The following is a 26,829-nucleotide window of genomic DNA, read 5'->3' as shown; positions in this document are numbered from 1 at the left end:
TCAAGGTTCAGGGTTCTGAGAATCTTTGGAATCATTCTGTCCAATGTGTCTAAGAGAATCAACATAGTTAATAGTCTCAAAACCTCAATGAGTATTTGAGAGTAAACATATATTATCTAAAACATCGATTCAAAATTATATTTAAAACATATATGTGTGTACATATATGCATACCTACACACATACATATACACCTATATGGATATTTCACTTTGTTTTTCTCTCTGCTCAATAGAACTAGCAGCAGTTACAGATCAATTTTCTGGTCACGATTTGTCTTATTTCTAAGGACGTCATATACCCTCTATCAACACATGAATTTTGGAAAATGCCTTTTGATAAAAACAATCTCCACCAAGCATACAACATTAAAGTGTCATTATTCATATCACTAACATTTTCAGGCACGAGAGTAAAACAATTAGCATGAAGCAATCCAAACAACAGAGCACAGAATAGTTTAGTGTCTAAAGTCAACTCTCCCGAAGAAGGGAATTACTCATAATGTTTTTCTTTTTTTTTTTCCTCTCTCAAGATTCTTATGTCTTTCAGCTTTGGCTATTTTGTAATAAATATCATACCTTCTCACAAAACCTACTGGGGTAAGGATGAGTTCTCTAAATATGCCTTTGTTCTTTTAGCAGCTGTTGGGTGTTGAGTGACGTACAAGGCACACCTCTTAGTGTTCTGTACAGCATTTTTATTGATGTACAAAATAGCCTGTTCATCATTCAAAAACGTAATCTGCATAGTAAGAGTTTCTCTTATCCCTATTTACAGAGAAGGTTTTTTAGTGCAAAAACATGAAACTGTGTCCCAGCCCATCCCTTCTATAGTATACACATTACTTCGTTTTGTTCCATGCTACCTAGGGCTATTTGGCTAAATTTTGGGCCTCCAGCCATTAATGAATTGCATTATTTTCTTCACTTGCAGTTTGCTTAATTTGAAATCCTCGGAGAGGATTTCTTCCGTTAGTTGAACAAGCAAATTTCCATCAATCTTTTCAGTGACAAAGAAGGATATGACATCTTCAGACAAACCAATGAACCGTAAGGATTTGGACACTTCTTCTATGGAGAGTCCTGACAGGTCAGCAGGTGGCTGCCATGGAGAACCGTCGCCACAGGACCTAGGGGCCAGCTGGAGGTGGAGTGGGGATGAGAAAGGGTAAGAGACAGAGAAGATGTCCTGCATGCCCTTTTTAACAAAGTACTGGTTCTCGGAGCGGTCCAGGGACCCCAACTCGGGGCCCTCCTCAGCACCATCAATTTTCAGAGGCAAGGGAGATGTTTCGGAGGCGGCTTTCTGTTCCGCTGGCTTTGGGGCCCTGGGGGGCAAGGCAGGGCAGGAAACACTCTGCTTGGTCATGCCCGCTGCAACAGTGCTCTCCTCCGTGCTCTCCAGAGAGTAGCTGGCTGACTTGGGACAACCAGAGATGCCGCCACTGAATTCCGCAGGGCCTGAACTTGGAGGGCTGCTGGTGAGCTCACAGCCGTCAAAATCAAAAGGCGCCGGGCAGGTTCTCTTTGGTGTGCCTGGCGTCTTTTGTCTGGGGTAACTGTAACTCCTGCTTGGGTCCAGCAGGAAGTCATTCCTGGTCTGGTTTTCGGATGCTCCTGAATAATGGTTAGGCCACGAGAGTCGCGAGGCTAGAGCTTCAGTAGAAGGACTTCCAAAAGGGGATTTCAAGTCCACAGAGTCCGTTTTCACTCGATTGCAGGGATAGCAGGACACGGGAGCACTGTCAGAAGGATTTGTGTCACTTTTAGTAACACTGCGTCAAAAGCAGACAAGACACAGAAAAGGAAATTAGTATGGAAAAAAACAGAGCCAAGTTCAAGGTAGATGTTACTTCTAAGGAGGCAAATGCAATTCGGAGAAATGTATTTCTTATTATGAATTAAAAATAAAGTACTTGTTGACCTCAGTCATGTTTTTTTCATTTTACAAATCATCAATTGAATATATTTTATAATTATGGATAGGTACATGATGATTCAAAGTGCTATAGAGAGAAAATCACACACACACATTTTTAGCTAACAATAAAATAAAGCGTGATTGGTAAGTATCTGAATATTTATAGTGAGGAAACCCCTCAAGCTATGCTTTGGGCTTTGAACCCACAGGGGAGAGAGCAAAGGATATGTAGGTTCCTCATGTTTGCTCGCCAGGACACCTCACCACCATCCCTGACTCCATTTACACTCCGCTGTCTCAGACAGGGAGAGATGCTTCAAATGAAAGGTTCATCTTTGCCTTGGTTTCTGCACAATGCAGTCATAGTAGCCTACGAGCAGAAAACAAAGTGCCTAAGAGAGCTACTTAAACTTTAATAGCATACGGGGCAGTGTAGTCAGCCTAGGGATCATATTTTAAGAACAACAGTGAAGCTGCAGTGGGGGGGCGGCCCTAAAAAGTGGGGGACCAGGCTGAGGATAGAACAGGCTGTGGGCATCGGTGGAAATAGCAGATGGAATGGACACTGTTTCTTTTGGAGTAGAGGAACACCTTTCATGATAGTGACTTCAAATTTTCATGGACTGGCAAAGAGAGGTGGGGTGGAGCTCCTCTTCCTGTATACGCAAGGAATCATTGAACATTACTTAGAACGAGATTTTGACTTGAGACTATAAAAGATACATTCACTTCATGAGGCTACTGTCACTTGCCAACAAGGAACGGATGGGCTGTCTTATGAAAAAACTAAACTCACAGCTGTGGAAGGACCCAGATAGGATGGAATGACTGCCCAGCAGTCCTGGTCAGAAAGGGATGCCTATCTGGGTGGAAACTCAGAGCTCAGAGCCAAGGGGACCCTTCTCAGCTGGAGGTCCTGCTGGAAGGGGCTGTCTCTGCGTCAAGATCAAAGTGGAAAGGACCAATAGCAGCCCATGTTTTGTTTCCAAGACACATCAGTAGGCTTTTTAATTACTGAATTTCTCAGACTGCTGTGGCATCTTTTCTTCCCAATACGCTGACTCTTTCATTCTAGATCAAAACCCACAGGGGCCCATCATGTTCGTCCAGCAAATTGTTTTCCAAGAGAAAAAAAACAAACTTTATTTCCCCTTCCCCCATCTAGGCGATGACCTCAAGGTCCCATGGACTGGTTGAAGGGAAGGCGGGGTTGCAGCAAGCCCTAGCTGTAAGACTTACATGCTGTGCAGCCCTGAAGAATAGTAGGACAAGGTGGGGCTGGGAGAGCGAGTCTGTGGCCGCGCTGGCTTGACTGTGCGAGGAGGGATGGACGGACTGGTGGACAAAGGCTTTGCGCTTCGGGGTGGAACCGGTGGGGCATTCAGGAGCCGGCATTCTTCCCTGACCTGATGCAGAAAAGAACACTCCATGTTAGCAACAAGCTGACAAGACTGACAAGGCCTCAGGGGACCCGCGTGATCCTGTGAGGGTGGCAGAGGGGTGGAAGCAGAGGAGAAAGGATGGGAGCAAATAGGAAAAGAGGCTGCCAGGGAGAAAACTAGACGCCTGTCATCTATTTGCTGGGAACAGACTGAGTTGGAAAGAAACTGCTTGGTGAGAGTCAGGTGCTACGGAAATACAGCAAGTAATGTGAAGTACAGCAAGTTAAAGTGTGTTGGGTTAAAGAGCCAGTGAAATGTGAGGATGTAGAAAACAGATGTGTGAAGGAAATGAGACCAGAAGGCAGCCATGATATCGACAGGATGAGACTCTCCTACTGGGGTGTGTTTATTCCCTGCTCGAATGGATTCCAAGCTGATCCAAAGCTTTGGAAAGGTAAACTTTCTCCAGGGTTAAACCACTATTGGAAGTTCTATCTGGGGCTTCTCAAACGTAAGTGTGCATGCTCGACTCTCCTAGGGAGCATGTGAAAAATGCAGAGTCTAGTCCAGGAAAGGCAGGGTGGGGCTTCCGCATCCTTACCGGGCTCAAGAAGGTAGGTCTTTAGTTCCAAAGATTGATACAGTTATTGGAAAAGCTGCCTCCAGCCCTCTCATCCTCCTCTCATCTTTACACGGGAGAGGACTTGGGTGATCCATGATGGCCATGGCTTTAGCAAGCCTGCCTGTTCTACCCCAGATTTTGCTTTCCAGTCCTTACATGTCCAAAAAGAATTCTCATTCACCAAGTGGGCTTTTGGTATGCACTTCCCCATGTCAGACAGCAGGGGGCGGCTAATACCTGGTTCTGCTGGTCTACCCTAAACAACAGAGTTAAAAACAGCCAATTCTGACTTGATCAAAAGCGTTGGACTTTGAAATGCCCCTGCCTGCTTTTAGGCCATGCTATCCTCAAAATATTTTACTCTTTCTTTCAACTCCTTTCTGTCTAAGCAGCTATGGGGGAAGTAAGGACAATGAAACAGCAAGCTCCCATTAGCTTTGGCCCAGAGTTTACCCAACATGAAAATAAATGGGCTCCTGTTATTACATCACATCTTCCGCCTCCTACACTGACAGCACCCCGGGTCTCCAACTGGTGTCCCAGGCCCAATTCACTTGCCAAAGAAAAGCAGTGGGTAGGGAAAGTCATGTGACCATGAGTGGCTCTACACATCTCTCTCCTAAGTAAAATGGAAACGATTTAAAGTCTTATCCACAGCATTTTCCCCTGGGTCCGGGGTTTATCACTCTAACCTGCATACACCTTCCCCCTGCCCCGCTACAGCAATGTACTTCACACTGGGTTAAGAGTGCAGTTTTTTGCTTTTTTCATCTGGAGTTGAAATAAAGTGAAATGTCTGAAGTCAATCTTTTTTTCCAACAGCTACATGAGGCTTTAAAGAGGTGGTGGCGGTTGACTGCAGAAAGGAGAAATATCGGACTAAATGCGGGAGACTGCTCTGTCCTGGCATCATTTTGGAGTCCTCTTTGCTAAGTAACTGAGAATCAACTAGGACCCTGAAAATTGGCTAAGTCAGCCCACGCATTCCCTGGTTGTTTTTTTCCCCCCACTTTAGGGGGTGGGTACCTGTCAAGTTTCTTTTCTCTCTCCAGAATGACTACAGAATCTAGGATGGATAGGCAGAACTTCATTGAAGTTAAGCTTGCTTTGGTAGATGTTTACAGTTACAGGAATCGTGGAAAATGTGACAAGAGCCAGTTAATGTTTTCATTTTTAAAATAAACAATTATGTTTCAGTACTGGGGTAGAGGGAGCATGAGGAAACCCTAGTTAATGCTGAATTCAATTTGGGGTATTTTCACATTTTGTAATTAGTTATTAAATATGACATTTCATTAGGGACTGCTTACCTGAGATGTCAATTGTAATATGCACTTTAATTGAACATAATTGGCTGACCTTAATCTTGGAGCTCAAAAAAGCATTCACTTGCAGTCTAATGCATCCTAGGGAAGTCCTCTCTTCCTGTTCTCCTAACCAGCCCTGGGCATCCAAGGTCACCTAGAGCTCCTTTGGCCACCTCCTTCCTAATGGAACTGTCTTGAAGGGCTTCCTATGTTTTTTTCCCCCACTAAGGTTGGGAAGTGAAAAGATACGTTTGTAGGCCCTGGGGCCTGGGCAGGAGAAGGTTGTGGCTGGGAATATTTACAGCGAAACTTCAAAACAGAATCTGAGACACAGGCAGCTTTCGGGGTGGTCACATGGCTCCTGAAGAGAGTTTGAATTAAGAATTCAAAGTGAAAAGAAAATACTAGGCTTCCTTCAAATAGACTCTGGAGAAAAAAGGTTGCTTCTAAAAAGGCAACTTTAAAGGGATCTCATCCATGACAGGAATTTCGGGCACTGTGTCCTGAAGCACAAAGCAAGGAGCTCTGTGCTATGCTGGGTGGGAGGGAGGGGCAGCTCTCAGTGGGTAACAGCGCCGCCCACAAACCCACCTCCTGACAGTTCTAGTACCTTCAACTCGGTGCTGCAGACATGGCTACTCTGATGAAGTCACATTCCACAGCATATTATGGGAAGGATTATACACATTTGGAGATACATACATTTTGGAATTCAGAAGTGTAAATCGAGGGTTGGTTGTACCAGCTTACTTTCAGAACAGCAATCATTCTACTTTTCTTTGCTTCTCGATGTGATTCAACATGAGGCATTTAATGTTGTAAATGAATTTTATCTGATGATAAAGGGCAATTTATAAGCTGGGATGGCCAATCACCCCATTTCTCGTTTTCTCTCATATTTTCAGCACATTCCTCCTGAGAGCCTCGGCATGTGGCTTTCCTCATGTTCCTTCCCACCTCCACTGGCCCCTCCAACTGCTGGAGGAAGGCCACTTGCCTCCTTGCCTCCACCCAGCAGCTCTCTGCAGTCTGGCTCCATCCTACCTTTTGCCTATTTCTCCCACTCCTCCATATGACCTGTCTCTCCCATTCCTCCATAGAGATCTAGGTGGTGGATTTAGTGTCATACCTTAGGCTTTCCGGCCTCTTCCTTCCTCTGTTTTAGTGTTTCTTTCCATTCCCAGCTAACTGTCCATTTCTACTGCCCAGCCCCACCCTTTACATGTTTTGTCTATAACCGCCACAGTCCCCATGTCTGCTCCCTGCTACTGAATCCCACTAACAGTCTGTTACATTTAGTTTATCTCCATGTATAGTCACTTAGCTTGAGAACTAAAATAGTAGAGCGAGCCTGTTGTTCTGGATGTCACAGTCCTGGGAGGTGAAGAGTTTGGGATCTTTTGCCTTTGGCACAGATGCATCACACAGATTGGCAGGTAGAGGTTAAAGGTTAACTTTTTTTTTTTTTTTTTTTTTTTTTTTGCCAGTCCTGGTGCGCTTGAACCCAGGGCCTGGACACTTGGACACTGTCCCTGAGCTTCTTTTTGCTCAAAGCTAGCACTCTACCACTTGAGCCACAGCATCATTTCCGTTTTATTCTGTTTTTGTGGTGCTGAGGAATTGAACCCAAGGCTTCATGCATGTCAGGCAAGTACTCTACCACTAAGCCACATTCCAAGCCCCAGGTTAACACTGTTTAGACCAAAAATATACCACAGAATGACTTAGATTCCTATGTGGAAATTGCTGTTGACAAGCCATTTGGTTATCTGGGCCTGTGATACCATATTCACTTACAGTCTCAGGAATAAAATAGAGCTAGTAGGGCTGGCACAGCACCATTACTAATTCTACCTCTACCATCACACTTTGATATAGTACTTGGGTACTATGACAAAGACTGCATTCTTAAATTAAGAAACATGGCTTTGTCAGCACTTCCCACACCAGTAATTCTTATTCTAAAATGGAGACATCATAGACTATTTTGTGCCTGGTAGAGTACAGCTCTTCTGTTCATTCTCAATGAAACATTTGAGACTGAGTTTGAACTAGCAACACATGTGGAAAGTGTCTATGTTTTCAGGAATAAACAAACCCCTCTAATACTAGGATACATGAAGGGTGACATTGTGTTTTGAGGTGAATGTTACCACCCATTGCCGATTATGGGTAGCCTCTGTCCATCTGTAGTTAATTCCTGACTGTGAGTAGCTTGAGTGTCCACAGAGACGCTCCTGGGAAGGTGGCAGTGAGGAGGGCCGACTCCTGCTCATACCCAGAGCCTTGCTTCACCAGCGAGGCTGACAGCTTCCCTGCATCTCTTCCATGTGCAGCAATAACTCTTCCACCTTTTCTCCTTCACAGCAGTCTTTCCTTTTCCTAAATAGCTAATGATTTAATTTTTGTCAACTATGTGGCACAAATAGTCTGGTGTTAATAATATTCTTTGCTATTAACATAGCAGATTGCTAACCTCAGGCTAAATGCAAAACTAAATTATCAAAAGGTAGGAATGGTGAGCTCTGTTCTAGAGTCTGCAAAGCATATGCCTCTAGGGAGGCATATTCAAGTGCCTGCCATTGAATGCACTGAAATAGTCAAATAACACAGGCTTCAAGTAAACTATAAAAGCTGGGAGCAAGATACCATCTACTTTCAATGTGTACTCCATACCCCGGCAACTGCCACTGTAAGATCATGGCTGCCACTCTCTTTTATTACATACTATATCAACTTACTTTGCCAAGTATAAATATATATGTCAAGGCCTATTATGCTCAATGAGTTTGTCTTGACTACCCAAAAGTAAGAAACTCATAGAATGAATTGTGAGGGAGGAAGAGAAATGTAATTAAGATAAAAATCGGCAAGTGTAATAACAGAAGTATGTGCAAACGTGTGTGGGAGGACCACGAATTTACTCAAGGTAGTAGAACACACTCATAGGAAACCTGATTGGGAAAGTCTTATAGAAGAAATATTATAAAGAGCTATAGAGAACATGGACAATTAGGATGCAGTTTTGGTCTAGAAGCTGAGACAGAAACTGAGAAGGAAGAAACAAAGATTGGGAGAAACCAAAGAGTTCGATGTTGAAGGGACTGTTTGGCTTTGACTTTGCATTGGAAGAGGAATTGAGATCCCTGACAAGAAGTGAAGACTACTGCTCAGAGAATGATGGCTGAATGGTAAGCAAGCCAAGGTAGGGAGGCCTGCAGAAAGTGTGAAGAAGTGAAGTGTGAAGAAGGAGAGATGTTGGGAAGCCATGAAGTGGGCTTGAAGAGATTCACTCCATTATCATAACAGTCATTAGTGAAAATAACAAAAGAGGAGCTGAAGGCAGATTCCGGTGAGTCAGGGGAAGAAAGGAAAGAGAGTGGAGTAAGTGAGGCAGTCTGCTTTTTCTCTGGAATTGGCTAGAAAGGGGTGAGGCAGTTGTTAGCAAGGGAACCTGGGACTGAAGGAATCATGGTTTTTGTTTTTGTTTTTTTGGTGCTGGTCCTAGGGAAACTCAGGGCCCGAGTGCTGTCCTTGAGCTACTTTTGCTCAAAGTTAGCACTCTACCACTTGAGCCCAGCTCCATGCCTGGCTTTTTTGGTAGTTTACTGGAGATGAGAGTCGCATGGACTTTCCTGCCCATGCTGGCTTCAAATTGTGATCCTCAGAACTCAGCCTCTGGAGTAGCTGGGATTACAGGCCTGAGTCACTGGCACCTGCTTATTTACTTATTTATTTATTCATTACAGTTTGTTTTTGTTTGTTTCGGAAAATAGGGAAAGGTGTTTGGATATATGTACTAAAGGCTCTGACATGAACTCCTGGGGCTCTGTATTCAACTTCTGACCTCAGAGGATGAAGGTGAGAACACACACTTGCTCATGCTCTCTCACCTTTGCCAGGCCCTTATGGGCCACATAGAGCTAGGTGCATAATTAATGGTAGTTCATCATCTAATAGCTAAAGGAAAGATAAAACAAACCCAACAGAATCAGTGGCTGTGGAAAATTCCTTTCTAAGTAGACAGCCAGTCAAAAAGACGTTAAACACCCCTTTAACCTTTGGTCGATACCACTTTCTTGACTTTGCAGACTTTCTTTCATTGTCCAGAAAGTCTAACTTCATTTCCTGCCTCCTGGAATAGACATTTACTGTTCCTTTCCCCTCTGTACTCACTACAGATGTTCAGTAGGGAGGAATCTGAGCCCAGGGTAAAGGATCAAAAATCTGTGAGAAAATGGAAAGTAAGGTCTTTTCTTTAAATGTCCACATGTTAAAAATAATGCACGAGAATTTTTTTAATCATACAAAGCACATTATGACAGGGTTGGAAAACAGCCTGGAAAATGTAGATCTTTGTATGAAAAATATTCAAATACTATGTATATTGGGAGTATTTTACACTTATTACTTATACATTCAGTTTTTGCTACCTACAAACTTCTATATATTTAAAGGAAGATAAGAAATAAAAGACATACCCAGTCTTTAGGAAACAGTGTAGGATGACAATGGTGCTTTTGGTATGGTAGTAATTCTTGGAAACTCTTGGTTTCTTGGCACTCTGGAACTCCTCATTCATCTCTACGGGAATAAACAACATCTCCACCCCCTCACTAACTGACCAATGAGAGAGCTCAAGGAAAGTAAACAAAATACTTCATGATGACTCATTCTTTGCTTAACAGTGTTCAGATATCCTGGGGCTGGGTGGGGGTGGGGTGGGGGTGAGAATCCATGTCATAGCAGTGGTTGCTCAATTCATACACAAAGACAGTGGATTTGGAGACACCTGCTAAGGTAGCTACATACTTCCTTGCAGTTTTTAGTCTAAAATCTACTATAGCCACCTGGTGCCAATAGTGAGGGAATATTTCCTGCCTGCCTTGAAAAACAAAAACATCACACTGCCTGGAACTGTGAGCTATCACTGAGTATTTTGGAACACTTGGTAGATTCATATTTGGTAGAGTATGGATCACTTTTGTTTCCATATTGATGATTTAGAAATATATGTGGCTACAGGTGATCTTGATCTAAAATAAAGTTTTCTTCTCTAAAAAGCCAAATTCAGGATAATGTCAGCTATCTAAAGAAAGGAGTTTTGTAACCATGCTGCCTTGAACTTTGTAACTTTGCCTTCACTGCATGCTCTCTGCCCTGTATTTTACATTTCTTCCCACACTCCCTCTCCCAGATAACAAAATCATTACAGCTTTAAGAAATCTTATTTATAAAGAGGCTTTTATACAAGGAGTTCATAACCCTGTCACACAGTCATCAATGGATATGTTCAGCTAAACAGCATTAAAGTTATATAATAATGAAGTTCAATAAATGAACCTTTCATTGATTAATTACATAAGGCCAAGTGTGATTTATAGTCAAACTTCTGATTCTCAGATAGATTGTTTGCTTTCTTCCAGTTTTATACACGGATAATAAGGACTTAAGATAAACTTTTCTGGGAAAAGCTTCTAATACTTAACCCTCAGGCACGGGAGGCTGGGAGAGGGAGTGGGAGGCCACTCAGCTAGTGGCAAGAAGGGCAAGTAATTCTGAAAAGAAGTACTTGTTTAAAATCTAGGGTCTTCTGTAGACTAAGGAGAAAAGATATGTCATTGGGCCTAGTATAAAGACCTTTCCTGGGCAGGGAGGGTAACACACCATGTATAAACTTACAGTGCGTATAACCTTCCTGTCAATATGTTATACAATGGTACCAAAGAATGCAGACCTGAAAGAAGAACTAGCTACCAGAATGTCATAATTATCTTTCATAATATCTCAGTCATCCTGACCTCTGATAACATTGAAGATTGATTTAAGAAGGTTTCATTTAGAAACAGTCTACATGCTAAGTATGTTGGTATATGGCCGTAATCACAGGACTTAGAAGGCTGTGGTAGAAAGATTGCAAGTTAGAGGCTAGCCTGGGTGACACAGTGAGATGCTGTCTAAAACACAGTAAAAATTTTGTGTGTTTGTACACACACACATATATACATATACATATACATACAACCTACATGAAGCTTCTGGATAAGATGATGGATTAGAAACCTCCTTCAGGGGGCTCCATGAATGAAAGGAGTCAAGAAAGGACACATTAAATTTCAAAAACACAGAGAGGAAAAGCATCAAGAATTACAAAAGAAGAGACAGCTGAAAAGCAGAGAAAGAGGAAAGCTATATAGACAGAAGTAGGGAAGTAGGAAGCAGCCAAGCCTGAGGGTGGAGGTAGGGACAGGGTATGTAGGAACTGAAGCCAGGCAGCCCTGCCCACAGGGTTAAGCCATAGTTCTTGTAAACCTTAAGTTCAGTGTGTGGATTTGCTGTCCCCATGGCTGCTCCTGTGTGGCAGGCCAGCATTGGAAAAATCTGTTGCTCCCTACATTATAGAGAGAGGGAGCCAAGTAAGATCTTGAGAGAAGCACTATTGTATGAGACTGAGCTACTCAGAGAGTCTTAAAAACAAGGGAGTCTAGGGACACAGTGTCTGGGTAAGAGATGGCCACAAGGGGCATTCCCGTAGACAGGAGAGTAGGACATGGACGTCTGAAGAAGTTTAGGCATCCATCATCTGAGGATGACTGCAGAGCTCTGAGCCTGAGTCCATGCCTGTGAATTGCTCAGACTCTGGAGCTGCCTCACTGCTACATGTACTGTCAAGTAGGATGGAGAGTTCTGAGCCCAGGTCGGATGGATTGTTAGATTTTCCCAGACTCTCTTCTCTCAAATGGGTGTTTTACTTCTGGGTGGGGTTTGAAAGCATCGCTAGGCAGAATGCCTAGTTCGCTCAGGGTGCCCTGGGTGTTCTGTTTCTTCCCCAACACTCCAGTGTTCCTAGCGGAAACGCCTCAGCTTGGACATTTGCTATTCCTGGGTGTACAAACTGGGGGAGTACAAGCTACAAAGCTCTGTGAGGCCATGAGCAGTTAGTTCCTAGAACGCAAAGAAGGGAAAGATCTGAAGCAACTGTCAGCCTTAAAGCTGACAACTGACCCTTGACTGGCCCAGCCCTCATCTTCAAACAGCACCAGCCTGAACAGTATGAAGGTAGCATTACCCTGAAACAAAAACTAGGTAAGGACATACCAAACAAACAAACAAGTAGATGAAACGCTATCAATTTTCCTGTACCCTTAAAAGACCTGAAGATTTCCATTAGGAAAAATCTTAGACTTGACAAGCAATCTCAACAAAGTAGTAAGATACAAAGTCAGCATACAAAAATATAGCTTCTTGGGGCTGGTAATTGGCTCAGTGGTAGAGCGCTTGCCTTGCATGCCTGAGGCCCTGGGTTTGATTCCTCAGCACCACATGAGCAAAAAGAAAAAAGCCGGAAGTGGCGCTGTGGCTCAAGTGATAGAGTGCTAGCCTTGAGCTGAAGAGCTGAGGGACAGTGCCCAGGCCCAGAGTTCAGGCCCCATGACCGGACCCCCCCCCCCAAAAAAAAAATATAGCTTCTTTATATACCAATGCAAAGAGGATGAGAAAAAAATCAGGAAATCTATACTATTTACAATAGTCTCAAAGAAGAAACATCTAGGAAAAAACTAAAACATAAAAGATCTCTATAATAAAAACCATAAAAAACTGAAGTAAGATATTATAGAAGACACTAAAAGATAGAATATCATGAAAATGTCCATATTTCTGAATTCAGCCTATAGACTCAATGCAATAACCATCACAATTCTAACAACATTCTTCACAGAAATAGAAAAATTAATCTTAAATCATATGGAAAGTACAAAAGACTCTGAATAGCAAAGCAATTTTTAGCAAAAACAGCAATGCTCAAGCATCACAACACTTGACTTTAAATTATACCATAGAGCAAAGTAACAAAAGGAACATGGCACGGGCAACTACCAACTAAATAGAATAGAGAGGATCCAGAAATAAATCCATGGAGCTACAGATGCCCAATTCCTGATAAAGATGCCCCAAACATACACTGGAGAAACAGTCTCTCCAATAAATAGTGTGGATAACTATGGATATCTACACATAGAAGACTGAAATTTGACATCTATCTCTAACCCTGTACAAAAATCAGCACAAAATAGACCAAAGACCTTAATGTACGAGCTGAAACTTTAAAAAGCACTGAAAGAAAATATAGGGGAAATACTCCTAAGATATAGGAAAATGCAGATTTGACTCTTGAGTAGCTCTCCAATATCTTGTAAAATAATAGAAAGAACTGACAATAGCACTGCATCAGACAAGTTTTCATTTAACAAAGGAGACAATGACCAGGGTGAAGTGACAGTCTATAGAATAGGAGAAAGCCTCTGCCTGCTATTTACTGGACAGGTGATTAATCTCTAGAAAAAATAAAAATTAAATGACCAAAGAACAAAAAAAATCTAATTAATAGGTAGGCAAGTGAACTGAACAATTTTCGAAAGTACAAATGTCCAATAAATTATACATAAAGACATGTTCCATATGCTTAGCCATAAAGAAAATCCAATTGTACCCCACCCTATACAGAAGGCTATTATCAAAAGCTAGTAAGGATATGGGGAAAAAATCACCCTCATACACTGTTGGTGAGAATATAAATTAGTGTGGCCACCATGGAAACCATTATGGAGAATCCTTCAGAACTAAAATTTTGTTATGATTCTGCTATACTACTTCTGGGTGTACACCTGAAGGAGCCTAAGTCAGTATACACTAGAGGTCTCAGCACACCTATGTTTACTGCAGCACTATTCATAATATCTAATCTAGGTGCCCATCAGGGGAAAAAAGGAGAGAGGAGAATAGAGTAGGGGAGGGGAGAGAGATGACAAGAAAGGGGGGGGGGCAGAATGGAATTTTATTCAGCCATAAAAAAGAATGGAGTAATGCCATTTTCAGGGAACTGGAGATCATTATGTTAAGCAAACAGCCAGACTCAGAAAGATAAAAATACTATTTTCTCTCATATGTAGAATTTAGGTAGAAAAATAATAGACACTAAATTAGAAGTGTAGGACTTCGGAAGAGGAAAAGGTCAGTGGGAAGGAGACAAAGGAAGATAATGGGGGAATGAACATGGGCAAAATACTTCGCATGCAGATTTGAAAATTACGTAATAAAGTCCATGATTTTGTACAATTAGTATGGTAATAAAAATAAAAATAAATACATAAAATGCAAGGCAATTAGTTTACATGTTACCCAAACATAGTAATAATTTAGCCCTTATTTCAGTTAACAAATGGAAATGTAGGTATTGCTTGCTTACACAATACTCTTCAAAGTTATAATTAAAATTAATTAAATGTCAAATGCCTTAGGAGACCTCATTAATTAGTGGAATCTTGAGTGGATGTTTTTTATAGAGTAGTTATTCTGAGAAGTAAATAATCAGTCCTGTATTTCTTTTTGTGTAATGCTTGGGATTAAACCTAGGCACTCACTTATTCTTTGTCTTATTGTGAAAATACTATACAGAGGGGTTACAAGTACATGAGCAAGGTAAAGAGTATATTTATCAAGCATTGTTGCCTCCTCTTCTTAGCAAGAGCTCTGTCACTGAGCTATCCCAATCACTAATTCCATATTAATCTTTTTACTACCTAAACTTGAATCATTAAATTATTTTAAGAAAACCTGCCCTTTGTGCTAGACAAATACAAGACAGTAATCCCAGCACTTGGGAGGTAGAGATCAGTTCAATGTCATTTTGGGCTACTATGGAGATTCAGTTTCAAAAAACAAAAACAAAATGAAGTGAAACAAAGCAAAAAAGAAAACCTGTCCTTCAACGTCTTTTCTAACATTAATATGTGATAGAGAAAAAAGCCAAAGCCAAAATAAAAATTTCAGAACAGAATTGTTTTTCTGTGGTCACTTCCTTGTTTATAAACAAATACTTTTATGGCACTTTCTTACTTTGGGTAGTCACGTAACCTTCTAATTCTAGATGATGGACATATCCAGGGTGCAAGATCTGTTGGCACCATGGCCTAGCTCAGCCGTGCCTAAGGAATGGAATTATTCTTGGAAAATTCTCAGCTTTAAGACTACCATACAGGTTGACCTGAAGTGTCTTGATACTTGTTGACAGCTTTAGAGCCACAGGCAGCCTTTTTACAAGCACCCTAAATTTCTTCAAGCTCTCTAATGCCTTCAATTACAGGATTCTGTTACTGAGATCCACAAGGTATTAGGCAGTTTGCGGGGGAGGTTCTTTCTTTTGCCTTGTGATTATTGCCAAGTTTATAATAACTCCACAGCCAGGTAACTATAACACAATCTATTTTGAAAATAAAAATTCTTTCTGAAACAGCTAATGAAGATGAAACTACCAAACACGATTTGGGGAATGAGGACAAGGAGCCCATCTTGGCGTCAGGGCTACCACTGCTGACTGGCCTTGGAGGTAGACAAGCCCTGACTCTGTGGAGGGGCCTCATAAAGTGGAAAAGGGAGACTTTCCCCATCTCTTGGTTAAGATGGATGGGAGAGAAAAGACTTGAAAAATCATTTCCTATCTGGCTCTTAGATGGAATCCATCTATATTAAATTATTACTATTCTTTATTTTAAATGCTTACCAGGCACTGAGGAAAAATGCCGAACACTTTGTATGATACAATAATGCAATGAAGAATTTATCATCTCCACTGGAACTTAGTAAGGAGGTGATTTTGCCCAAGGTATGAAACTGCTATGTGGTAGGGTGCAGATCCTCGTCCAGCGCGCCTCTCTAACTCAATACTATATACTGTCCTCTAGTATGGTGGACCAGTTTTTCCTCTGATTCATGAGAGGATTTAATAAAGATTCCCAGGATTCATGGTACTTCCTTCTAGTTTTCCACTGACTGTGCAGTCTCCCCCGTGCAGACTAGAGACATTCCAACATACAGTCAAATTAGTCTTTTCAAGTACTCACATTAGGCCCAGTCAATCTGGCATTCAATCCATCCTTTAGTCTTGTTTTTCTCAAACAACAACATGGTTATCTCCCAGTCTCCTAGTGATGAATATGGATTATCACTTCATCTTTTCCCTATACCTTTCTCCTGTCAATGGTTTGCTAATGGTTAAACAAATTCATCAGTACCACAATACAGTTGTTTTAAATGAACAGCTCAAAACTTAGAGCTTCTTTTATGGATTTCTTCTTACTAATGTCAGGAACTGCTATAATGTTAACAGCAAAGTAAAGTGTAGATGTAATTTTTTTCTTTGCTTTTGTTTTCTATTACTAGAGACAGATGAAGGATATTGATCAATGGGCCTTGGTTTTTCCTGGTAAGATACTGTTGTGCAAGAGATTTTAGAGGATTACTCAATAGTTGTATTTTGGCAGGGAGGGCTGGGGATTGGACCTATATAGCCTTGCCTACATTAGGCAAGTGTTCTACGATTAAGGTATATACCCACAACCTAACAGTTTTGATTACCATTTGTAATTCACTGTATAGAACAGAGCAGTAAGGGAGTCATTCTATGTATATAATTCCATATTATATAAAGTGTTCCTGTCATTGTTTTTTAAAATTGTATTTTCTTTTTTTTTTGGGTCCAGTCATGGGGCCTGAACTCTGGGCCTGGGTGCTGTCCCTCAGCTCTTCAGCTCAAGGCTAGTGCTCTACCACTTGAGCCACAGTGCCACTTCTGGCTTTTTTCTTTTTGCTTATGTGGTGCTGAGGAATCGAACCCAGGGCCTCTTGCATGCAAGGCAAGTGCTTTACCACTGAGCCATCTTCCCAGCCCTAAAATTGTATTTTCTAAAAAGAAAAAAATATGGAGGGAAAAAAGCTTTTGAATCAAGCTTGTCATTTGTAGAGTATATTTGGATAAATATTTTAGACATATTAGCCAATACTCATAAATTAAAGTGATGTATGGAGGCCCACAATGTTATGAAACAGAGGATATGTTTAGAATAAATGACTGGATCAATAAGGATAATTCACTTAAGAGAGTCATTTTGGTTCATGGCCTCCCTGCAAAATTTTAAGTGACAGTGGCACTGCCCAGTAAGCTGGGCATGCTCTCCCTCAGCTTGGACCTGGCTGCAATACTGCTAGAGGATTTGAGTGGCCAAGTCTTATTTACTTCTGGAACCTACAACCATTTACTTTTCCTGAGGACAGTTCTGTCAGGGAATAGTTTCTCATACCCCAAAGGATAAATGGCAGTATTATGTTCAAAAACCTGTATTAATCTTTACAAAGACACAAGATGACTATAGCGTCATTCTAATCAGGCATGATTGTTGAAGGGGAAAGATTTATTCTTATTTTCACAAAAAAGAATCAAAGACCATGAAAATCTGCTAGAGAGAGTATAATCATATCACAACTTAGGACACTGGAACTGAATGTGACACATAATTAGAAGAAAAAGAAAAGCTGACATGTACTACAATGCAGCTACTACACCTTTAAGACCCTTCCTCACATGGCTGGGTTAATGAAACAGTTCATAAGCCCATCATCAGCTTTGCATTATTACTATGAGACAGCATATTTTTGATTGGTCCATGGCCTTATCATATATTCCTGAGGACCTGGTAGGGGCTGTCATCTTCCCAGATGATACCCTGTTGCCCTCCCTTACTGGAAAGCTCATTGCCATCTAGGTGGGATGTTAGACACATATTACATCTTTTCTAGAACTCCCATTCTATCGAAAACAGAACTTTTAGTTAGTTCTGTAGAAGCAGTTGAATTTATGCCCCACTAAAGTTCCCTTTTAAAAATTACAAGCTGGAGCTGTATCTAAAAATTATGACGTTCTTTGATCCCACACTCATCCTAAAGAAGGGAAAATTCATTTCATGGTTGAAGAACCAATTTTAAAAAAAAGAGTTCATTTAAAATGTAAGATTTTTTTTTCTTAAAAGTAAACGATTTCAGGTGTTTATAAAAATCTTTGTTTATAATGATTTATAAACACTGGACATTCTCTTATGTCATAAGAGATAATAGCTTGGACTGGAAGTCTAAATCTTTTCTTTCTTGTTTTTTTAAAATGACATTTGCTTTCAGTTTTAAATTTAACGGTAGTGTTTGTAGTTTAGTATCAAGGTCAAAATTGGACTTCTTAATGTTTATGTCCTTATTCACCTTTGACCAGACACACACGCACGCACTCATGCATGCGCACACACACACACACACACACACACACACACACACACACACACACACACACACACACACACACACACACAGAGGTATACACAGATACAAATACAAATGATGCTGATTTCTTACCTTTAGATTTTGCTATGTCAACAAATCTGAGAGCCACTCATTACATGCCAGATAGGACCAAAATTAAAGAGGAGAAGCTCATATAGTTAATGTTCTGAATAAAGATCAAGGCCCCCAACCGTCAAATATCACCATTACAAAGCTGAGTTCTGACTTCACTAAAGGTGCCTAGTACTTCCTAGAAAAAGTGTCTCCTTAATTTTGGGGGGGGGGCAGAGCAGGAAGAAGGGAAACATGCTGACTGAACCACTGACATGACTACAAGGACCAAGGACCTTGATTCCTCCAAAAATTCCCTAAATATTCCCTTTTCTTATTGAGTATCTCTCTGCTTGTGGCTGAAGGTTCCTCCAAGATCCTTTAAGCAACAAAGGGAATCCGTGCAGACTTGAAGTTTCTAGGAAGCAAGAGATGGGGCCTCTCTCAGGAAACCTTTGTAGAAATGAGGGCTCTTTCTGGACAGCTAAGCAAAATGCCTCACATGAACTGCCCAACATTTATGGCTGTCCATGTGTTGCGGCCAACCTTTTGGCCACCTCTGTCCTTCATGTACCCTACTGAACCCTGTCAAGCTGCCAGGCAGAACTTACATGTTTAAGCTGCCCCTGCTCCCATACCCTTGTTCATGCTTTACTTGAAATGGTCTTTCTCATCTCTCTGCTCTTCCTTTATGTATATTCTCTGAACTCACATAAAACAAAATCTTCATGAAAGTTATCATTCATTCCCAGCTAGAAGTTTCTCTTTGTTCTATGATTTCCTACACACATTATCTGTCTCTCTCTTCTATTATCACTTTTTGGCTGATTTTCATCTGCTCACTTTCTTTTATTATTTTTCCCGATCGTGGGGCTTGAACTCTGGGCCTGAGTGCTGTCCCTCAGCTCTTCAGCTCAAGGCTAGTGCTCTACCACTTGGGCCTCAGTGCCACTTCTGGTTTTCTAGTGGTTTATTGGAAATAAGAGTCTCAAAGACTTTCCTGCCTGGGTTGGCTTTGAACCATGATCCTCAGATCTTGGCCTCCTTAGTAGCTAGGATTACAGGTGTGAGCCACTGGTGCCTGGCACATCTGCTCACTTTCTACATCAAACTGAAAGCTACCAGGATCCACAGTCCAGGTTTTATGGTTGTTTGTATTTTTAGCATTGGCCCCAGTAATTCCATAGTTTTAAAACTGGGTTCTTCACAGACTCAGGATTCCAAGGGTGTTTCTGGAGACCAGTCAATGGAGGAAGAGTGGACAGAGACCCAAAGACCACTGGTTCTCAATCCCATGCTGTGGGTGTGTTTAGACTTTAATTCTTCTAATACACTGGGATTCATGTAAATTTTTTTTTAGAATGGACTCCACTAGAGATAGAAACAAAGTGTATCACCATAATACATATTATACATATAAAGATAATGCTGTCTGATTCTTTTAGTGCATCCTTTCTTTAGGTATAACAATGATCAAACTGAGTAGCAAAGGTTCAGAGTGGATGTTACTCAAAACAAAACAAAACAAAACAAAACAAAACAACAAACCCACATCAAAGCCAAAAGTCCTTTCTCCTATTTGTAATGACTTTTTACTTTTTCGGGAGTTATGGGGATTGAACCTAAGACCATATGCATTGTAACCATAGGCTCCGCTAGCCATATTCCACACAGCTCCTGACTGATCTTTTAGCATGAAAAGTTCATGGGAGATCCATCAAGCTCTGGGTAATGTTTTAAGATCTAAGCATAACAATATGGCACCTGATTCTGCTCTGTGTGTGTGTGCGTGTGTGTGTGTGTGTGTGTGTGTGTGTGTGTGTGTGTGTGTATGTGTGTGTGTGTGTGTGTATACACAGACTCATGCTTCACCTCAGTGTACTGTCAGGGATACATGAAAAAGTTACAAATGATGCTTGATGCCTCCTGGTTCCTCTCTGCGGTCTCTCATATTTTATACTCCTCTTTCAGACATCCTATCACTGCAAATGACATTAACATCCACTTTTGATCTGCTAACCACCCAGTTTTCCTTTATTGCTTGCTTTCCTTTACTTCCCTCGTCCATTCATTGTCAGTGACGACTGTTGGTCTATCTTCAAACTATATTCCAAAGCACCTCATTTCTCCCCACCACTTACTGTTACTACCCGCTATAGTCTAGGCATTGTCACCGAATACTTCTGTTAGAGCAATTACCTCTTTCTTGGCCTAGGGTCTACTTCCTATAACCAGTTTTCTAGGAAATAACAAGTCAGGGTGGGTGGGTTGTTTATATGTTTGCTTATGTATTCTGTAAATGAGAACCATGGGTCTCCACTCTGCCATTTGAGTTAATGCCTCTAGCTCCAAAGTCAGGTTTAAACATTTCTTCTTAAAATATCTCAAGAAGGGAAGTGGAGCTGTGGCTCAAGGGGTAGAGCACTAGCATTGAGCTGAAGAGCTGAGGGACAGCACCTAGGCCCAGAGTTCAAGCCCCATGACTGACAAAAAAAAATATCTCAAGAAGTTTCTCAACCAACATGACATTCTCACCTGACTCTAACTCCTTATTAGTGGAGTAACCTAGTAACATTGGTATTTCAATCCAATTAAGCACATTTGTTCATTATGATAACCCTTTCTGTAAAAAAAATGAGTGGAGCTGGTAGTGTGGTTCAAGTGGTTGAGCACCTAAAGGCAACCTAAAGGGCCCGAGTTCAAGGTCCAATACTGTCCAAAGAAACAGTACAGTGGACTGAGCACAGAGACAGAAAGATTGACACACCACTCACAAGCAAACAACTTACGGCTTCAGATTTGGGAGGCACCGGAGGTGGAGGTAGGGCAATTTCTGAAGACTTCATTGCAGCTCCAAGAGTCTCAGGGACAAGAAGAGGAGAAGCTGTACATTTAGACCTGACAGAGCCTCGAGATGGGTCACCTCTGCTTTTCTCACTCAGTGACCGAGTGAGAGGCTGACGGCTGGGCTTGCCTTCCTCCAGCCAAAGCTCTTCATAAGGGAGTTCTGACTTTCCTTGGACACTCACAGACTCTTCACTAGCCTCTGGGAAAAGGTAGTCACTCCCACTGTCACCAGAGTCCTGATAGGGCAGGATGTCATGAGGAAAGGGAGCCCATTCTCCCCCCAGGTCCCGGCAGCCATGGAGGTTGACCTCACTGTTGCCATGGAGATTGTTGCCATATACACAGACTGAAAGCCGGTGGAAGGACTGGGTAAGCTCATCTCGAGCATAGCTTAGGGAATTGGGGACATGGTTGTGGCCCGAGCAGCGGCCCTTCTTGGGACTCTTGCAGTCCTCGTTCCAGTCTGTTTTCACATCACGGACAGCCCGTGAGTACTCGTCAATGTCAAACTGCTCTTGACAGATACCCAGCCAGTGATGGACCAGGGTTTCAGGCCACAGCTCTCCCTTCACCAGGTGTTCAGGGAGGCTGAACTTGGGGACGGATAAGTGCAATGGAAAGTGCATGGGGAGGATCTTGTTGTTTCTCAACACACAGCAAACCACCACGGTCTTGGTCTGGATGTTCACAAACTTGTAGCGGTGCCCCTCTCGGATGAAATGGAGGTCATATGGGTTTCTGGGTGGAGGACTGGGCACAGTCACATTCACAGGGAGCCGGGTTTTCTCCACAATGTTACGGATGGTGTGTTCACCCTCTTGCATCTGAAGTTCCAGGGGACTTCGGGTGCTAAATCTGCCCTTGCACTGGAATGGAAGGCTGATACTTTCATTGGTCCGGTGATTCATGCAAATGAGGCATGGCATTTTGCCTTTTCCCAGCTTGCTGATGGAATTGAGCTTCCCAATCTTTTTGAAGATTGTGTTGAGGCGTGACTTTTCCTTGAAAGTCTTAGCATAAAGGATTTCTGCCTGCCCCATAAGAGTGAGTTCATCCCCAGTACACAGGGTGATGTTGTAAACTTCAGTGTCTTCATTGCATTCACCGGAAGCAACCTACAAATGTGATCAATCAAACTGCAGGTTAATGCCTTTAGTCTTTCAAACACACAGGTAAAGAACTTCCTATCAAGACATGGATATACACACATACTGAGGAAAATGAGGTATTTTAATATGGAATTTTGACAAACTACACTGGAGTGTGTATCAGGCATGTTTGAACCCAACTACATTTGCATTCATCCTTCCACCCAGAAATCCTACGTCTAAGAGTTTACCTAAAGACAATCTTCTAATATTATGAAACTATGCATATGTTCATTGCAGCATTATTTGTATTTGCACAGTCTCTGAAATGATCTAAATGCCCAGAGGAGACCAACTAGAAGAGCTATAATATACACACACAATGGTCCTACACAAAAAAGCATGAGGACAATGGAGACAGATTAGGAGAATCCAGTCCTCCAACCTGGTGTTTGGCTGAGGCTAAGTGTTGTTAGATAAAGGTTTATAGGAGAATGTCAAGCTTTGTTTTATATCTTTGTTTAAAAAAATCTTTCATGTCTTTTTCCTCCTAGCTGTCTAGTGAGTGAACTGACAGTGCTAGGCCAGGTACAGTAGTGGCTACTGCCAGGGAGCAGAACTGGGTGACTATCTCAGGTCAGACAGAGACATAGGTCAGCTGGGAATTAGTAGTACTGTCTCTTGCCATCCTGAGTCCTGCAACGCTAAAAGTAACAATGCTGCCACTCTTGAAGTTCCATCTGAGAAGGTATAAACCTCAGCTTCAGTCCCATTGCTTTCGTAGAATCTATAGAGCTGTCAATCAACCAGCTGCTTCTTTCAGGATTACGAGAGCAGTCATCATGACAGCTGTAACTACTTTAAACACTTTACAGCTGCTAAGGAGACTCTAATCAGCCGCTGCCACCTGGAAGAGACTTCAGTCCAGCCAAAGAAAGTGCCACAGCTGCCATGACCACCACAGAAGCCATTGCTTCAGTTCCAGGCAAAATCACTTCCACAGCTGCTGTGTCAAGAGACTCTGTTTCAGTCATGATCACTCTAGACACCCTGTGATGACTTCAGAGCTCAGCACATCTCCCTCTACACGCAGCTTCTGTTGACTTTCAGATGTCTCCTGCCCACAACAGCTGGATCAGGCTGGCCAGTCCAGTCTTAGTTACACTAGTATGATTATGCAAAAGGTACAGTTAGTATTCTATACCAAAATATGTGTGCATGCTTTGCAAGTAAGCTATATAAAGCAAACAATTCTCTTACCACCTCTAGGGTGACTTCCTTTTCACATACTGTTGTCCTGTTTGTGCTGCAGACTAGGCCCCAATAAAGCCTCATTTGAGTAGTTCTATGGTCTTTAAGCATGATTAGATTGAGCTATGCTGGCAACAAGAAGAACAGCAATTCCTGCAAGCATTGCACACATCTAGCAGCTAGAAGAGAACTGATAAGTTCCAGCGAGTAGACAGTTGGAGAGACTGGAGAACTAAGATTGTGAACAATTGCAGAAGTGCTGAGCAGATGAGAGGCAATGGAGAGGTGAAGGATTGTGGAAGGCAAAAAACGATGAAGAGAGAAGAGCTGTAGAGAACTGGTCCCAGCAATGGGAAGAGCTCCAAAGAGTCAGTGTGAGTTGAGCAGCTACCAAAGGCTGCTGACAGAGCTATTAGCACTAGCAGCTTGTGCTGGGTAGCTGGCACTCAAAGCTCAGAGTTGTTGGCAACTATGGGAGCTGCACTTTGCCTATTTGTGATTTCCATATGAATACAGCAAAAGAACCTTTAGCTGACAGATTATTGATATACTGATTTGAAATTATATGACATATTAAAGGGATAAAACCAAGATGCAAAAAAGTTTATAAAATATACATATGTTTTTGTTTAAGAAAAAAGGGGGCAGGGGAAAAATAAAGAAGGGGTAACAAGGATCGATAGGAAATGTTCTCATTACCTTACTCATGTAACTGTAATCCCTCTGCACAGTATCTTTACAATAAAAAAAAGAAAATGGGGGTACGCATGTATTTTCTTCTTATTCTTGTGAAAAAAGGAATGGAATAAGCCAGCAAATAATGAAGTTGAGTGCTTATAGCAGATAGGGTAGGGAGGAACCAAGGAAAAGTAACATGAGTGAAAATGGAATCTCTCTGAGTAAACTATTTTACAGTTTTCCTTTTAGGATGTATGTGAATGTTATACATGTACAAAGAATTAAGTCAATAAGATTTAAAAACGAACCACTCTGAATGCAAACGGAAATGGATTAAACCCAACTGTATTCCAAATTTGTAAAATAACTACTTTGGGTACAGGGACAACTAATCTGGAATGCTGCTCTATCCTAGGTATTGTCAATCCTGAAAACTGCCTTTGACTGTGTAATGCTGGTAGCAGGGGAGTGGGAATGGGTGGGTGGATATTGATAATCATTTGTTCCCTTTAACCCTTTTTAAGAGAAAAGCATGTGAATCAACTTTATGTATACAGTAAGACTGAGTAAATGAGTGAATATGTTGATGTGTTGAAGATTACAGTTTTTGCTGTGGAAGGAGTGACGGAAACATGGGATGGGTTAAAGCAGTATAAGCAGGTGAGCAAGACAGAACTCCTTGAGAACTGATTTAGAATTGCAGAATTTTAAATGATTCACATATATTCTCTCTTTCTCTCTCTTTCACACACACAAATAAACAGACAGACAGACAGACACACACACGTTAGCTTTCTTCCCAAGTAACTAGTATCTAAAGTTCCTTGTGACTCAAAGTATTCTCTAGTAAAAGGAAGCAGGATCCCTCAAAGAAATGACCAGTTCCAGGTGTGGCACCGGAGAGGTACATTTGGTTGTGCCAAATGGAACATTTGGTTGTGCCAGACAGTAAAGCATTCATAAGACAATGAGCATGTGTCAAAAGAACACAGGAGGGGTGGGGAGATGGGAAGGGGAAACAAAGGAGGAGGCAACAATGCTTGATAAGATAATGTACTCATTATCTTGCCCATGTAATTGTAACCCCTCTGTACAGTATTTTCACAATAAAAAATTTAAAAAAAAACCAGGACCCAGCCTGAGTTGGTTCCTACTGACAGCACCTGGGACAACTTGTGAATCACAATAAATATACCATTATAATCTAATTATAATCTAATAAAATTAAAATCTAATTATAATTTAATAATATAATCTAATAATATGTTTTATTATAATCTAATAAAATAAAAACTGCCAAGTATATACTGACAGCAAAAAAAGGACAAGTGAAGAAAATGAATGGGGAAAAACAATATGGAGAGACTGAATCAGAAAAATCTGTTTTACAGCTATCATAGTAAAGATTGGTTGACACAAGATGACCAGTGAATGCTGAATGCATCAAGTTTGAAAGAAGTTATATGCATGGCCTTAAGTGTTTTCCTTAGTTGAGATGAGGTAAAAGACAACACCTTGACTAGACCATCAAATTAAGTACCACCAAAAAGAGGCATACTAGCAATGTATAGTCAGAGCTGCTCAGGACCTCACCTATGTAACATCCCAGAACCTAAACATGAGGAAAGATGAGACAAACTGAGCAATACTTGTCCTTCCTCCTTCCTTCCTTGTGTTGGGAATGGAGATTAGGGCATCAACTATGCTAGAAAAGCACTCTATCACTGAGCTACACTCCTAGCCTGAGAAACTCCTAGCCTGGTATAAACTCTTTTTTTGTTGTTGTTGGTCATGGGGCTTGAACTCTGGGCCTGAGTGCTGTCCCTCTTCAGTTCAAGGCTAGCATTCTACCACTTGAGCTACAGTGCCACTTCCAGTTTTCTGGTGGTTTACTGGAGATAAGAGTTTCATGGCCTTTCCTGCCTGGGATGGCTTTGAATCATGATCCTCAGATCTCAGCCTTATGAGTAGCTAGATAGGTGTGAGCCATGGGCGCCTGGTTCAGGTATACTCTTAACTCAATGTTCATGCAAGAGAAAAGATAAAAAAAATGATTTCAGATTAAAGTGAAATAAACAGAAATAAAAAGTAAATGCAAATGAAATATACTGGATCAACTGGTAAATTTTGATTAGGAAGGGTAAATAAATTTGCTTATTGCTAAGGTACCAGATTTCTGTAACAAAATACCATTATTCTTCAGTAAAATACACTGATCTATTAAGAGGGAAAGGGCATAATGTATTCAACTTACTCTCAAATGATTCAGAAAAAATGTAAGACATATGGTATATTTGTTCATATGAGGGTGTGTGTGAGGGGGTAGAAGATGATAAGAACAAATGTGGGCAAATGGACAATAGTATAAGCTGGTCAGTATTCAGTGAATTTGGTAATATTTTTTAGAAATAAAATTATTTAAAAATTAAAAATGGGAAAAAAAGACATTAAGTTGTTTTTTTTTTTTATTTTTGCCTACTGATTTTTCCAGATGACCTGTTGAATCTTTTTCTTTT

At 41.3% G+C, this 26,829-nt stretch overlaps 1 protein-coding gene across 1 annotated transcript in view; it reads right to left on the bottom strand.

Annotated features, from left to right (window-relative positions):
- Window positions 1-679: 679 nt before the first annotated feature.
- The window catches only part of Garem1 (GRB2 associated regulator of MAPK1 subtype 1), a 176,009-nt gene continuing 149,859 nt past the window's right edge, over window positions 680-26,829 (bottom strand). Inside the window, exons 4-6 of the mRNA XM_070029371.1 lie at window positions 21,239-22,411; window positions 3,163-3,329; window positions 680-1,777 (exon numbers count right to left, since the gene is read on the bottom strand). Of these exons, the coding sequence (XP_069885472.1) occupies window positions 883-1,777; window positions 3,163-3,329; window positions 21,239-22,411 (2,235 nt within the window). The 3' untranslated portion in view covers window positions 680-882. The remainder of the gene's footprint in view (window positions 1,778-3,162; window positions 3,330-21,238; window positions 22,412-26,829) is intronic.

Source organism: Dipodomys merriami, unplaced genomic scaffold (assembly GCF_024711535.1).
Source record: "Dipodomys merriami isolate MVZ:Mamm:240054 unplaced genomic scaffold, mDipMer1.0.p SCAF_2, whole genome shotgun sequence".
Lineage (NCBI taxonomy): Eukaryota > Metazoa > Chordata > Mammalia > Rodentia > Heteromyidae > Dipodomys > Dipodomys merriami.
Note: the sequence above shows the minus strand (reverse complement) of the source record. Positions and strands in the feature narration are given on the sequence as shown.